The sequence below is a fragment of the Micromesistius poutassou genome (genome assembly GCF_964030765.1).
Source record: "Micromesistius poutassou genome assembly, chromosome: 11".
Lineage (NCBI taxonomy): Eukaryota > Metazoa > Chordata > Actinopteri > Gadiformes > Gadidae > Micromesistius > Micromesistius poutassou.
The window spans coordinates 16,912,866-16,927,424 of record NC_140281.1 but is presented as its reverse complement, the minus strand read 5'-3'; the positions used below and the strand labels follow the sequence as shown (position 1 = coordinate 16,927,424).

General features: G+C 48.0%; 1 protein-coding gene across 1 annotated transcript in view; it reads right to left on the bottom strand.

The window, feature by feature from the left end:
• The window catches only part of LOC311355452 (neuropilin and tolloid-like protein 1), a gene marked incomplete at both ends in the record, with an annotated part of 21,612 nt that extends 9,384 nt beyond the window's left edge, over positions 1–12,228 (bottom strand). The window contains 5 exons of the mRNA XM_084475211.1: positions 2,307–2,452; positions 2,976–3,058; positions 11,057–11,184; positions 11,708–11,749; positions 12,219–12,228. Of these exons, the coding sequence (XP_084331337.1) occupies positions 2,307–2,452; positions 2,976–3,058; positions 11,057–11,184; positions 11,708–11,749; positions 12,219–12,228 (409 nt within the window). The remainder of the gene's footprint in view (positions 1–2,306; positions 2,453–2,975; positions 3,059–11,056; positions 11,185–11,707; positions 11,750–12,218) is intronic.
• Positions 12,229–14,559: the final 2,331 nt, after the last annotated feature.

Genomic DNA, 14,559 nt, shown 5'->3' with positions numbered 1-14,559 from the left:
ACACTCACACAGGCACGAGCGCACACAGGCATGTGCGTGGTCATTCGTCGCACACAGACTCACTAATGAGCTTCTATTCACTACCTCGTCGACCTCCAACTTCTTTGTATAATTACAACGTAGATAGGATATGCAACACAGAGGAACGCTCAGCGTTGATCATTTGCATATCCTGCCCGCACGGTAACGATCCTGTGAGTGGGCGGGGCCTGGAACCAGTAAAGCGCTGCTCTGTGGTTTACTGGAGGCTGTTTGAATCGTTAGAACATGTAACGAAAACCCCTGAACGCGTCTCGCCCGCAGCGCGCCTTCCACCGGCCAATAAACGGCTCACACCTGGGATCCCGCCCCCCTAACGGGCGCCACTCAACGTTCATTCACCAAAATGCATTTCATTTTTTCCCTCCTTTTTTTTGAACAACTGCTCGACTTCATTGGTGAATTATCGGCGTTGTTAAAAAGGCGCGACGCACGTTTAACGACGCTAATCCTTCGGCGTTTCGTTAACCGGGGGGCCCCTGCTCGCCCGGAGCGTGTTTACGGCACGTCACCTTGCCAGGGCCACGGCGTGACAGAGTGAGGTGGTGGTGGTGGGCGTGACAGAGTGAGGTGGTGGTGGTGGGCGTGACAGAGTGAGGTGGTGGTGGGCGTGACAGAGTGAGGTGGTGGTGGTGGGCGTGACAGAGTGAGGTGGTGGTGGTGGGCGTGACAGAGTGAGGTGGTGGCAGGCGTGACAGAGTGAGGTGGTGGTGGTGGGCGTGACAGAGTGAGGTGGTGGCAGGCGTGACAGAGTGAGGTGGTGGTGGGCGTGACAGAGTGAGGTGGTGGTGGGCGTGACAGAGTGAGGTGGTGGTGGGCGTGACAGAGTGAGGTGGTGGTGGGCGTGACAGAGTGAGGTGGTGGTGGGCGTGACAGAGTGAGGTGGTGGTGGGCGTGACAGAGTGAGGTGGTGGTGGGCGTGACAGAGTGAGGTGGTGGTGGGCGTGACAGAGTGAGGTGGTGGTGGGCGTGACAGAGTGAGGTGGTGGTGGGCGTGACAGAGTGAGGTGGTGGTGGGCGTGACAGAGTGAGGTGGTGGTGGGCGTGACAGAGTGAGGTGGTGGTGGGCGTGACAGAGTGAGGTGGTGGTGGAGGCGCGTGACAGAGTGAGGTGGTGGTGGGCGTGACAGAGTGAGGTGGTGGTGGGCGTGACAGAGTGAGGTGGTGGTGGGCGTGACAGAGTGAGGTGGTGGTGGGCGTGACAGAGTGAGGTGGTGGTGGCGGCGCGTGACAGAGTGAGGTGGTGGTGGGCGTGACAGAGTGAGGTGGTGGTAGGCGTGACAGAGTGAGGTGGTGGTGGGCGTGACAGAGTGAGGTGGCAGGCGTGACAGAGTGAGGTGGTGGTGGTGGGCGTGACAGAGTGAGGTGGCAGCGGGCGTGACAGAGTGAGGTGGTGGTGGCGGGTGTGACAGAGTGAGGTGGTGGCAGGCGTGACAGAGTGAGGTGGTGGTGGGCGTGACAGAGTGAGGTGGTGGTGGGCGTGACAGAGTGAGGTGGTGGTGGGCGTGACAGAGTGAGGTGGTGGTGGGCGTGACAGAGTGAGGTGGCAGCGGGCGTGACAGAGTGAGGTGGTGGCGGGTGTGACAGAGTGAGGTGGTGGCGGGCGTGACAGAGTGAGGTGGTGGTGGGCGTGACAGAGTGAGGTGGCGGTGGGCGTGACAGAGTGAGGTGGTGGTGGCAGGCGTGACAGAGTGAGGTGGTGGTGGGCGTGACAGAGTGAGGTGGTGGTGGAGGCGCGTGACAGAGTGAGGTGGTGGTGGGCGTGACAGAGTGAGGTGGTGGTGGGCGTGACAGAGTGAGGTGGTGGTGGGCGTGACAGAGTGAGGTGGTGGTGGTGGGCGTGACAGAGTGAGGTGGTGGTGGGCGTGACAGAGTGAGGTGGTGGCGGGCGTGACAGAGTGAGGTGGTGGTGGGCGTGACAGAGTGAGGTGGTGGTGGGCGTGACAGAGTGAGGTGGTGGCGGGCGTGACAGAGTGAGGTGGTGGTGGGCGTGACAGAGTGAGGTGGTGGTGGGCGTGACAGAGTGAGGTGGTGGTGGGCGTGACAGAGTGAGGTGGTGGTGGGCGTGACAGAGTGAGGTGGTGGTGGGCGTGACAGAGTGAGGTGGTGGTGGGCGTGACAGAGTGAGGTGGTGGTGGGCATGACAGAGTGAGGTGGCAGCGGGCGTGACAGAGTGAGGTGGTGGCGGGCGTGACAGAGTGAGGTGGTGGTGGGCGTGACAGAGTGAGGTGGTGGTGGGCGTGACAGAGTGAGGTGGGCGTACTCACGTTCCTGGTAGGTGGTAAACAGGATGCGGAAGCGACTCTTGCGGCTGGCCTCATCCGCCCACATGCGGATCACGCCCAGTGTGGAGGTCAGCATGATGTCGTTGGCCACCGTGGAGCAGAACTTGTTCTTCAGGTCCTCCACCGAGCTGAGGGCCACACAACGCCGGCCGTATGGTCATCAATACAGTTATGAATATAGTTATGAATATAGTTATGGTTATAGTTATGGTTATAGTCACGAATACAGTTACGGTTATAGTTATGGTTATAGTTGTGAATATAGTTATGTATATAGTAATGGTTATAGTTGTGAATATAGTTATAGTTATGAATAAAGTTATGTATATATTTATGGTTATAGTTATGGTTGTAGTCGTAAATATAGTTATGTATATAGCTATTACTATAGTTATGTATCGTTAGCCTCATATCATAATTGCCTAAGTCCTATTTTAAGGTTCATCTCGTATTTAGCATCAACAATGCCTAAGTCAAATAGATGACTTAAGATAAATGTGATTATGGAATGTAAAAGCACTCTGATTGGCTTAGCATACAGCCAATGAGGCACAGTGAATCAGCAGTGTTAGGAGAGTAAAGTTAGGTTTGATATCACGATATGGACAAGATACGACTTAGGTAATCATGAGGCTAACGGGGCCGGCCCACCTGCCGCCGTCGTACACCGCTACGAAGTTGCGCTTGCACTCGTTGGAGTTTGCCATCTCATAGTCCAGGAAGCGCAGGTAGATCTACAGCGGAGGAGGGGGAGGGGGGAGAGAGAGGGGGGAGGAGGGACCGGGGAAACACAGGATCAGTCAGGGATGGAGCAGGAGAGAGAGAGAGAGAGAGAGAGAGAGAGAGAGAGAGAGAGAGAGAGAGAGAGAGAGAGTGGTGCAACATGTGGACGTGTCCTCAAAAGTCATGCAGGCGACACTGAAATGACGGCAATCTTGCAACAATCACATTCATCGCTTTCATTAAAGAAGATTAAAAAATTGTCCGAGAGAGAGAGAGAGAGAGAGAAAGAGAGAGAGGCATAACTCAAATCCCTTGATTGACTCAAAATACACAGCTTTTAAGAGGATGAGTAGGACCTTATTAATTTAATATTAGGCTTAATAAAGCAAAATGGACGGGAGACACATCCATACGCACAGCAGGCGAAACATTTCTGCTGTTGCTTGAGAAGATCCCAAGGAACATGACAGCTCACTTGTTCTTTGGACTTGATTCTCATTTTAGTATCAGACAGCCCAATAACAGTAACAAGTAATGAAAACATTGATTCTCAGTATACTGGAATTGCACTTTTAAACCATGACACATCTAATTTGGAAGTTATCCCATCCCTCTCTTACTGACACACACACAGACATGCGCGCACACACACACACACACACACACACACAGAGTCCCCAACACGCACACACACACACACACACACACACACACACACAGAGTCCCCAACACACACACACACACACACACACACTCCATTTCTCCCTCTGCCCTCTGTGACTGTGAAACCAACACTTTGGGAAGCGGTCGTCACATCGTGGGCCGCCTTTCGCCGTCCCGATAGACGTCCAATCACAGCTGTGGTCCCAGCGGCCCTCGGTTAAGGTTAACGAGCAGACCCCTCTCAGAGGCCTGACATGGACCCTGTCAGCTCTCCACCACGCTGCCCGGGGAGGGGGGGCGGGGGGGGGGGGGGACAGTCTTTGGAGGGTCCAGTATCTGCCGTTGGTAATCTCAGTCTTACTATGACCTGTCAAAGCCGGTATCTGTGTCTGGGGGCTCGTCCCGTAACCACAGCTTGAAGGTGTAGATGAGGAGAGGGGTGGAGGAGGGGGGGGCTTAGGCGAGCCAATGAGAACGGAGCCGTTAGGACCGCTGTGGTGACGAGGAGGGGTGTCTGGGTGACGAGGAGGGGTGTCTTACCTTGAAAAGCTGTTGTGCTTTTCCCAACTTAATTAATTACGCATTAATTACGCCTTAATTACAAATTAAATAAACACTACATACTCTGAATCACAGCTACATGGATACACCCCCAGGTATTGAGGCCAATCCGGTCGGTGACGTTCTAATTATCATTTCCTCCAAGATCCTTGTTCCTGAACACTGATTAAAGCGTCGGGAGAGACTTTGCTCATCCTCATTCTAACACTGCAGTCGTAAAAAAAATATATATATACTAAAATAAATAAAACCTGTTCTGCAGCTGGGGTGGAGGGAGGGAGGGAGGGGGGGAGAGGGGGAGGGAGGGGAGGGGAGGGGGAGGGAGGGGGGGAGGAAGGGGGGAGAGGGGGGAGAGAAGGGCTTGTCCTTTACACCTCTGCAGGGTCCTGACGAGAACTGCAGGACTTTCACATCCTCTCTCACCCACCGGGTTTTTAAATAGAACCGGTGGGATTGTGTGTGTGTGTGTGTGTGTGTGTGTGAACAGAAGCACACACGCGCCTGTGTGTGTGTGTGTGTGTGTGTCTATGTTTGTTAGTGTGTGTATGTGTGTTTGTGTGTGTGTGTGTGCGTGCCGTCTCTTGGCTTTAAGAGAAGAGGGACACACTATGATTTGGTGAGCTAGGACTGCAAAATCACAGTCCAGCCTATAGACTGGAGCGGTCTAGAAACAACACACACTATGGCTCCTCCCACAGGGCAAGAAGGCGGGGTTTGTTATCAGCCAGGCACAGGCGGCGGAATTAGAGGATTAATCACATTCTTACAAATGAAAACCTGTGTTTTTATTTTGTATTGCATTCCAACTGTTAATTAACGAATCAATGGATTATATTTATGAGTCAACGTATCATTCAAACAGACTCGTTAATAATATTAATAATAATAAGTAAGCAATAATAAGTTATGTGCATGTTTACCACTATTCCCCTTCGTCTATTCATTCAGTAATAAGATGAATGAATATGTGTGTGTGTGTGTGTGTGTGTGTGTTTGTGGGTGTGTGTGTGTGTGTGTGTGCGTGCGTGTGCACGTGTGTGTGGGTGGAAGCGCGTGCGTGTGTTTGTGCGTTTGTGTTTGTGTGTGTGGATGTGTGTCTGTGTGTGTGTGTGGATGTGTGTGTGTGTTTCTTTAAAAAGATGAATGAATGGACAAATGGACATGAACTCATCCCTGTCCCGCCGTCCGTCCAGCGGGCTGTGAGGACGGCATCACGGCGTCAGAGGAGAGCGATGGATCAGGCAGATAGCATCACATCGCCGTGGGAACGCAAGGGAATTGGCTCTGGTGGGAATACAGGCCGCTTCCTTGTTGCAGCGACCAATCACGAGACAGTATCCATCACCGGGCAGAGGCGAACGTGCTCTCTTCTACCAAAGTAGAAAGACGACGGAAAAGGAAACCGTACTTATTGTACACACTGTCACAACCGTTGACAATGCGGTTGTGGTGGTTTTTAGGGGGGGGGGGGGGGTGTTGACAGATGGGAACATAGAAAACAGAATAATAGGAACCAAAAAAGCATTAGGCAAGGCAATAAGATCCATACAAAATAATAAAAGCAGGGGATCAGTGATTCCCCAGACCTCTTTTCTGACTACAGTCATTAGATTTAAAAACTAGGTGGAAAATAAGGTCTGTGTTGAGGTATGCCGAGACATAGGGCTGAACACAATCCTTTATGTTTTTAGGCTTTCAGAACTTGACCGGCTGTGTTTAAGTGACATAGCTGCTGGTGCGAGGGGAGAGGGAATTAGGGAAATGGAGATAGAGACGAAGACGGAGACAGGGGGTTTCGGCCAGTGGCGATATTCTCGCTACTTTCAGTTTATAGCTCGAAAGGAAAAAAATATTTGAGTGAAATGCACTCTATGCCCAGGCGACATTCAACTGTCACAACCCAGATTTAGAAAAATACTAGATAAAATACCCGCGACGCGCAAGCCATCCGACAGGAAAACATTTTCCCATTACCTGGACAAGTGTTATTCCGACATGGAATCGAAGCTCAAAATAACGAGTCCCTGGATCATGTGTCCACCACCGCGAACATTTGGTCCGCCAACAACAAAAGTTACTTAGGAATGACGGTGCACTGGATAGACAGCATTAGTTTTAAAAGTGAGGAGGCTGCTCTTGCCTGCAAGAGGGGGAGAGGAAGACACACGTACAATGTCATAGCTTGCGAAATAGATCAGGTTCATTCAGCCTTTGGACTATCACACAAAGTAACTGCATGTGTCACCGCCGCTTAAGTGCATTTCTGTTTTAATTGTATGGGATAAAGTGACCTTTATTTTGATATTTTTCATTGACCACTTAATTTTTTGTTTGCCATACATCTAATAACAAGCTGGTTTTGCTCTCAGGAGAAGATTTTGTTCTCATATTTCCAAAAGTGTTTTGAAACGTGTATTGCTACTGATTGACCTCACCATAATGAGAATTGAGAATTGCTTGTATTGTATAACAGTATAAAGCCTGTACCGTACATGTTGATATTTACTATTGTTGACTATTACTTCTACTATTGGGTAAAAGGCCGATATTATGCCAGGTGTGAGTGTGATTAGCCATTACAAGCCGTTTGAAAATCTGAAATGACGGATAGAGGAGCACATTTGCTAGTCCACTGGGTAGGCTGGTAGACTGATCTATCCAGCACACATCTAGGTGGACACACCCACTTTGGACAGGGAAGGGCGGATTTTCAGACTGCCTGTGACGGCTTACCACTCTCACCCCTGGTAGGATAACATCACCCCTTTAATTCAGCAGATGCTGCATCTTAAAGCCACTTCCAGTGAGATTCAGATTTAAGTCGGCGGTCAGGGTGTCTTGCGCAAGTGGGTTGCTGACATCGGGCATCAAACCCGGTGCATTTGTCTGGGAGCTGAACAACCTTAACCACTGCTCCACACAAAACTTCCCCTGAATGATGTGGAATGAAATGACAGAGGAGTTCCGCCGAGTGGCGGCGCTGCTAAAGAGCAGTTCTGTATGGATTGTGTGTTTCTGTTTGCACTGATTGAGGCAGGAGACTAACGACATGAAAGATGGATGATGACGAGGCAGAGCGTTCCCGCTAATGGAAAGACAAGCCCTGGTTGGAGGAAGTGTCGGGTGCGTGGAGGCGACGTGCGCTACGTCAACGCAGGCGGCTGATAGAGCACTTTGGTATTATCAGTTTTTCTCAACTCCCATCCCCCTCCCATTGTGGACCCTTTTTCATTTATATATTTTTTTCGTTCTATCGTCTATTCTTTCTTTCTTTCTTTCTTCGTATCTTTCTTTATTTCCTACTTTCTTTCTTTCTTTCCTTTGTTCTATCATCTTTTCTTCCTTCCCTTTTCCCTCCCACTCTCCTCTCTGTGTGAACGTCATTCCTCTCGTCATCTTTCGCAGCGGTCCATGTATATATAATCATGTCTATTTGTCTTCCTCCTCTGCAAATCAATAACCCTTCTCCCACCTCTCTCTCTATCTCGTCCCCACTCCTCTCTATGGCGGAGCTCTGCGTGTTGCAAGCTAATTAGAGGATAGCATTATCTCTCTCTCTCTCTCTGTGCTGTGCAGTGCTCGCACGGCCGGCAACAATGCAGCACTGCTTCAGCACAGAGAACCCACAAACCTGCTCGCACAATGCACATGCAAGTGCAAGCAAAAGCAAATCACATGGATCTTTGCCTTGTTTTGACTGCACAATTGTATGCACACACACATTTATGTTTGTGTGTTTGTGTGTGTGTGTGTGTCTGTGTTAGTGTGTATGTGTTCATACACTATATATGGATATTTTTAGGTTTTGGGTGAGTAAGGTGAGGTTTGATGTTGGATCAAATGAAGGGGTCTAAGGCAAAACTATGTCAATATTAGGTGTTAGGGTTAGGGGTAATGATTAGGTCAGGGTTAGGTTTAGGGGTAATGATTAGGTCTAATTAAGGCTAAAAGTGTGGTTTACTGTTAGTTAAGGTTCTATTATAATACAAAGGCTTCTGACAATTGAGTGACAATTCATGCAAATTCAGAGCAAAGTCATTTAAGTTTCTGTTAAAACAAAACGAGATCTTCTGGAAACGACCGGTGTCAGTGAACAGGAAGGCCGGTGGGGAGACGGCAGACAGATTATCGCTAGCCCAGAAATGATTAATTCAACAGTAATATTTGGTGCATCTGTCCATCAATGCCAAATAAGTGTCAGGGCTGAGCTGGGCCTGGGCTGGGCCTGAAACCTCCGCGCCAGGCAGCGGACACACCGATACACACCGCCTAGAACATACTGCATGCACACACAAACACATGCCCACACACACACACACACACAGGCACACATACACAGCCACATCCAAGGATTATGGGAAAACTTGAAGTCGATGTGATTCCCAAATTTTAAAGTACCTGTTTCGTTACGTAGGTGTATTGTACTACGTGAGGGAGCGAGAGAGAGAGCGAGTGAGCAAGAGAGAGCGAGAGAAAGAGAGAGCTGGAGAACGAGAGAGAAAGAGTGTGTGTGTGTACATGTTGGTATGCAGTGCATGCATGCGTTTGTGTTCAGAGAGCAGGGGCCGAGGGAGTGAGAAGGGCCTCGGGGTGTAGACCAGACCACATGACACAGTCCTGAGCCCCCCCCAACCTGTCCATTCTCTCTCTCTCTCTCTCTCTCTCTCTCTCTCTCTCTCTCTCTCTCTCTCTCTCTCTCTCTCTCTCTCTCTCTCTCTCTCTCTCTCTCTCTCTCTCTCTCTCTCTCTCTCTCTCTCTCTCTCTCTCTCTCTCTCTCTCTCTCTCTACAGTTTAGGTATGTGCGTGCAGGTGTATTTGTGTGCATGTTTGTTTGTGTGTGTGTGTGTGTGTGTGTGTGTGTGTGTGTGTGTGTGTGCATATGATGTCTGTCTTCACACTTCACAATTCATTTCCATAGCTGCACATAGTAACAAAATAACCGGCCATTGAGCCCATTGGAAATGTACAACATAAAACAAAACACGCTCGCAATCTGGGCTCTGTGTAATCTCTCTCTCTCTCTCTCTCCCACATCATCCTTCCAATATTCCCATCCCTCCATTCCTCTCCTCCTCCTGGCAGCTCCATGATTAAAAAATGGCCTCGACCCTGAAAACCCTCGCACACACACACACACACACACACACACACACACACACACACACACACACACACACACACACACACACACACACACACACACACACTAGGGCTTTGACTCTGAACTTCGTTATTTGAATATAATTTATATTATAAAAAATAATATTAAAAAAATGTATAATATTCAAACGAATATTAGGCAGCCCTTAATATACAAACCTTTTATGGGCATTATTTTTTGTAAACGGGACGTAGACCGACTCATTTCACGGATTCCTGTGAGACCAGGTTACCTTAATTACATCTGTCGCATATTTAAGGTGAAAACTAAATGTCAAGAAATAATGTCAAAAAGTATTTAGATCACTTATTAAGTTCACTCGTTGCTTATAATGGTTTATTCATTTCCCAGTATAATTTCCTTAATTTAGAAGACTTTTTGTTCATTTTTGAAATAGAAGAGTTTTGTTCATTTTTGAATAATAAAATAAATAAAATAATTTTTTGAAGCTGACCTCGCCTGCTGTACCCATGGCCCAAATTAAAGAACAGCCGAGACAATATCCTTAATTCAAACATGCCGTTTCATTTGGCCTCAATTGGCTACGGATGCAAACTTGGAATGAACATGCACAACGGGGATTTCTAAAGGTTACTGTTCAATGGCGGAGACTGCAGGAGCTTAAACATCACTACGGTAGAGCTAAGAAGGTTCTAGGAGCGCTTCAGACCAACCTTACCAACGAACGACGTATGAAAGAGATTCGTAGCAAAGAACGTTTCGGGAAACACGCGAAATGTTAAGGTAGAACTTAAAGAAGAGGTTACGAATACCGGCTCTTTTGTGCACAGTAAGGGTATGTGCGTGGTGCACCAACTTTTTTTATGAGATAGAGAGACCCCCTTAAAGATGAAAAGATGAACTTGATAGTAGGCAATTTAGCCTACTATCGAGTTCACTCACCATGTGCCTAATGCTTTACAACATTTCCACCCTCTCCATCAATCAACATATTTTTAGGCTTCAGTGAACTATGCTATTGTTTTTATAAATTAATAAACAGTTAAAATTAGGCGCAGCGTGATACGGAACTCTCCAAACTGATTGGACGTCATAGAAGTTATGTAAATGCCCATTATACAACAGTTAGGAACCAATCAGATCGTATGATTTAAACCACCCGTTTTATAATAATACATTTTTGAATATATTCAAATATTAATATTAATAAACAAACAAACTTTGATGCATGACACACACACACACACACACACACACACACACACACACACACAGGAACCCCCCCCCCCCCCACACACACACACAGGAACCCACACACACACACACACACATGCAGGCATGCTCGCACACAAGCACATACACGCACATACACACAGGAACACATCCGCGCCCCCCCCCACACTCCAAGGTGGGTCACACACACACACACACACACACACACACACACACACACACACACACACACACACACACACACACACACACACACACACACACACACACACACACACACACACACACACACACACACACAGCGATAGTTCTGACATCTGCGGACTAAACTTACATAACATAACATCTGAGGCAACCTTCAGCCTCTCAATCTGGCAATGATTATATGTGTGTGTCTGTGTGTGTGTGTGTGTGTGTGTGTGTGACCCACCTTGGAGCGCGGGGGGGCACGGATGTACCACTTGCAGTCGACGGCCTCCCCGGCGCCGGCCTTCCCGTCTCGGGTGATCTGGTGGGACTCCACGATCCCCTCAGGCCCCCCCATGTCGTACTGACACACTGCACACACACACACACACACACACACACACACACACACACACACACACACACAATACAGGAACACACACACACACGCACACATACACATAAGCACAAACACACACAAAGACAAAAACAAGCAGGCACACAGACAAACGAGTAACACACTCAAGCGTATGAGTGAACAGAACAATAACACAAATAAAAGCACACACAAACACGTCACACAGGAAGTGCAGAACAAGAGAAACAAGACCCAGTCAATACAAACCATCTGTTATAGAGGGTGAGAGAGAGAGAGACAGAGATAGAGAGAGAGACAGAGAGAGAGAGAGCGACACAGAGAAAGAGATAGAGAGAGACAGACAGAGGGAGAGAGAGATAGAGAGAGAGAGATAGAGAGAGATAGAGGGAGAGAGACAGAGAGAGATAGAGGGAGATAGAGATAGAGAGAGAGAGAGAGAGAGAGAGAGAGGATAGCGAGAGACGGAGGGAGAGAGAGAGTGAGAGAGAGCGAGAGGTAAAGGGAGAGTGTACCTACAGGGGAGGGGTGGCGGTATTCCCAGGTCTGCAAAGTCTGGATCTGAGAAGAAGGGAAAGAGAAAGGAGGGAATATGAATGTTTAATACAATCCTACACACAGGATCTGCAGTCTGAGTCCTCAATGTTACCCTGTGAGCAAATATGAAATACTTTACCTTTCTTATCATTGATTTAACCTCAAGGAATGCAAGGCACATTCTATGACATTTACTCGATATAGAACGCCAGAACGTAACCCTAACGTAACCCTAACCCTACCCCTAACCCTAACCCTACCCCTAACCCCAAGGCACGCTCTATGACATTTACTGGATATAGAACGCCAGAACGTTGTCACACTTTTGTCACAGGTTTGGGATTCCTCAGCAGCAAATGGTGGACCGGTTGTGCGTATGTGTTTCTGTATCTATACGTGTGGTTGTGTGTGTGTGTGTGTGTGTGTGTCTATGCTTCTGTACTTCTTAACTCATAAAACATTATGTTCTATCCCCACTCTATAGGATACTTACAATGGAACATGTGCGAGTCCTGCTGCTCTATGCTGTGTGTGTGTGTGTGTGTGTGTGTGTGTGTGTGTGTGTGTGTGTGTGTGTGTGTGTGTGTGCATGTCTCTGTGTGTGTCTCTGTGCGTGTGCGTGCGTGAGTGTCTCTGTGTGTGTCTCTGTGTGTCTCTGTGTGTGTCTCTGTGCGTGTGTGTGTGTCTCTGTGTGTGTGCGTGCGTGAGTGTCTCTGTGTGTGTCTCTGTGAGTGTCTCTGTGTGTGTCTCTGTGAGTGTCTCTGTGTGTGTGTCTCTGTGTGTGTGCGTGCGTGAGTGTTTCTGTGTGTGTGTGTGTGTGTGTGTGTGTGTGTGTGTATGCAGGTGCACGTGTGGCACGTGCGTGCGTATGCAGATGCTGCACCTGGCCTTGGTTTTTGGATTACTATGCAGAAATGTCCCCTCTGAAACGTTCCAACCATCAGAAGCTCATTTAACCAAACAGAGCGTGCATGGCTCTCTTTTATTTCAAAGACATGAACATCGTTCAATTTCACAAAGATGAGGAGATACAAGATTAAAAAAAAGAGAAAAGATTTCACTCTCAGGATGAACCTTAATAATTCCCCTGCTTTCATATTTCACAAATAATTAATTTCAGGGGTCTGGTTTAGAATTTCCATTAATACGAATCATTCCTCACACTGGGGAGAGACAGAACCGCAGAGAGAACCGCACAGAACGGTGAATACGGAAGATAGAAGTTTGGTTCCGGAGAGGTATTTTGGAACCCCCATTACATATGACAAAGGCTTTGGGCGTCGGCGGCGTGACTTATTGGCTGTGCTTCTCAAAGAGCCAGCAGAGTCCAATCATTACAACCACACCGAAAAACCAGGAAACCGCTAGGAGAACCGCTGCGCTGAAGCTGATTGGTCCTCACAGGATCTGCAGAGATGACTGAGCTCCCGCCAGACATCAAGGCACTGATTGCACAGCATGGATGCCCATCATCTCTGCTGTGAGTGTGTGAGTGTGTGTGTGTGTTGTGTGTATATATAGAATGGCCTGATCATTCAGTCTAGACATGAGTCTGAACTCTGGTGTGTGTGTGTGTGTGTGTGTGTGTGTGTGTGTGTGTGTGTGATTTGTGAGAAATAGATAAAAACAAAAGTAGAGTGACAGAGCTAGAGAGAGTCAAATAGAGAGAGACAGAGAGAGAGAGAGAGAGAGAGAGAGAGAGAGAGAGAGAGAGAGAATCAAAGAGAAAGAGAGTCAAAGAGAGAGAGAGACGGAAAGAGAGACAGACAGAGAGACTGTAGCCATTTTCACATATGTCCTCCATCTTTTCTCCACATTTGTGGATCAGGAGGTTCGACCGTGAGGGTCATTCACACTTATTCACACTTGATGCCCAATATGCAGACATCGGTGTCGCTCAATCATCAGTAGAATCTCCGGCTGGGTTAGGGGGGCGGGCTTGCAAGGGGCGGGATATGACGTAGTAGGGTCTCGGTTTGTTTTGGTTTGACTGCAGACAGCACGGAGGCAGAACGGGCAGAACTCATCATGATCATCTTAAATGTTGCTGCAGCGATGCATCATATATTTCGTTGCATCCGCAACATCTGCATCGCTCGATGAAAGATTGGAGCATGAGTTAAAGACAAATAGAAGAAACAACGAACAAGAAAGGCGTCGCGAACGACTGCATTACCGAAGGAAGAGAGCGTCGTTTTTGGCTTAATTTCACATCTAACAAACACTGGGACAAATGTAGTTGATTTCTGTGTTTAACTGAGAAAACAGGGAGTGGAAGGACGGGACCCTATAATGTTCAGCTAACTGTTGTCAATAACAATTGTTACGAGAGTTAGCGCATGTGTGTGTGCGAGAATGGCAGTGTGTGTATGTGTGTGTGTGTGAGTGAGTGAGTGGACGACTGAGGAGAGTGAGCGGCAGTTTAGTGAAGTAATGAACGAGTCTGGTTGTGTCTGTGCAAAAGTGTACTGTAAAGTTAGTGAAACTAAGAATAAAGTACCCAGCCTGTCAAGAATCGGTGGCCGCTTCATTCCAGCAGGAAATGTGTAACATAATAATAAAAAAACATTTTCTATATACACGTGCAGCTGTGACCTCAACCAAAAGGCAACAGGCTGATTATCGATTAGGGTGCGGGTGCCACTCAATGACATGCAAACGTAGACCAAAGCGTCATCAACACGTCCACTCAACTGGTGTGAAATGCTGACATTCTACTGCTCATTCACATATAAGGTAATTGACATTCGCCGGCTAAAATACTACCTGAGGGGTAGTCTTTTTTCAGGAGTTCCAACGTCAGGATATGTCATTCACATATACGGCCCGTTGGT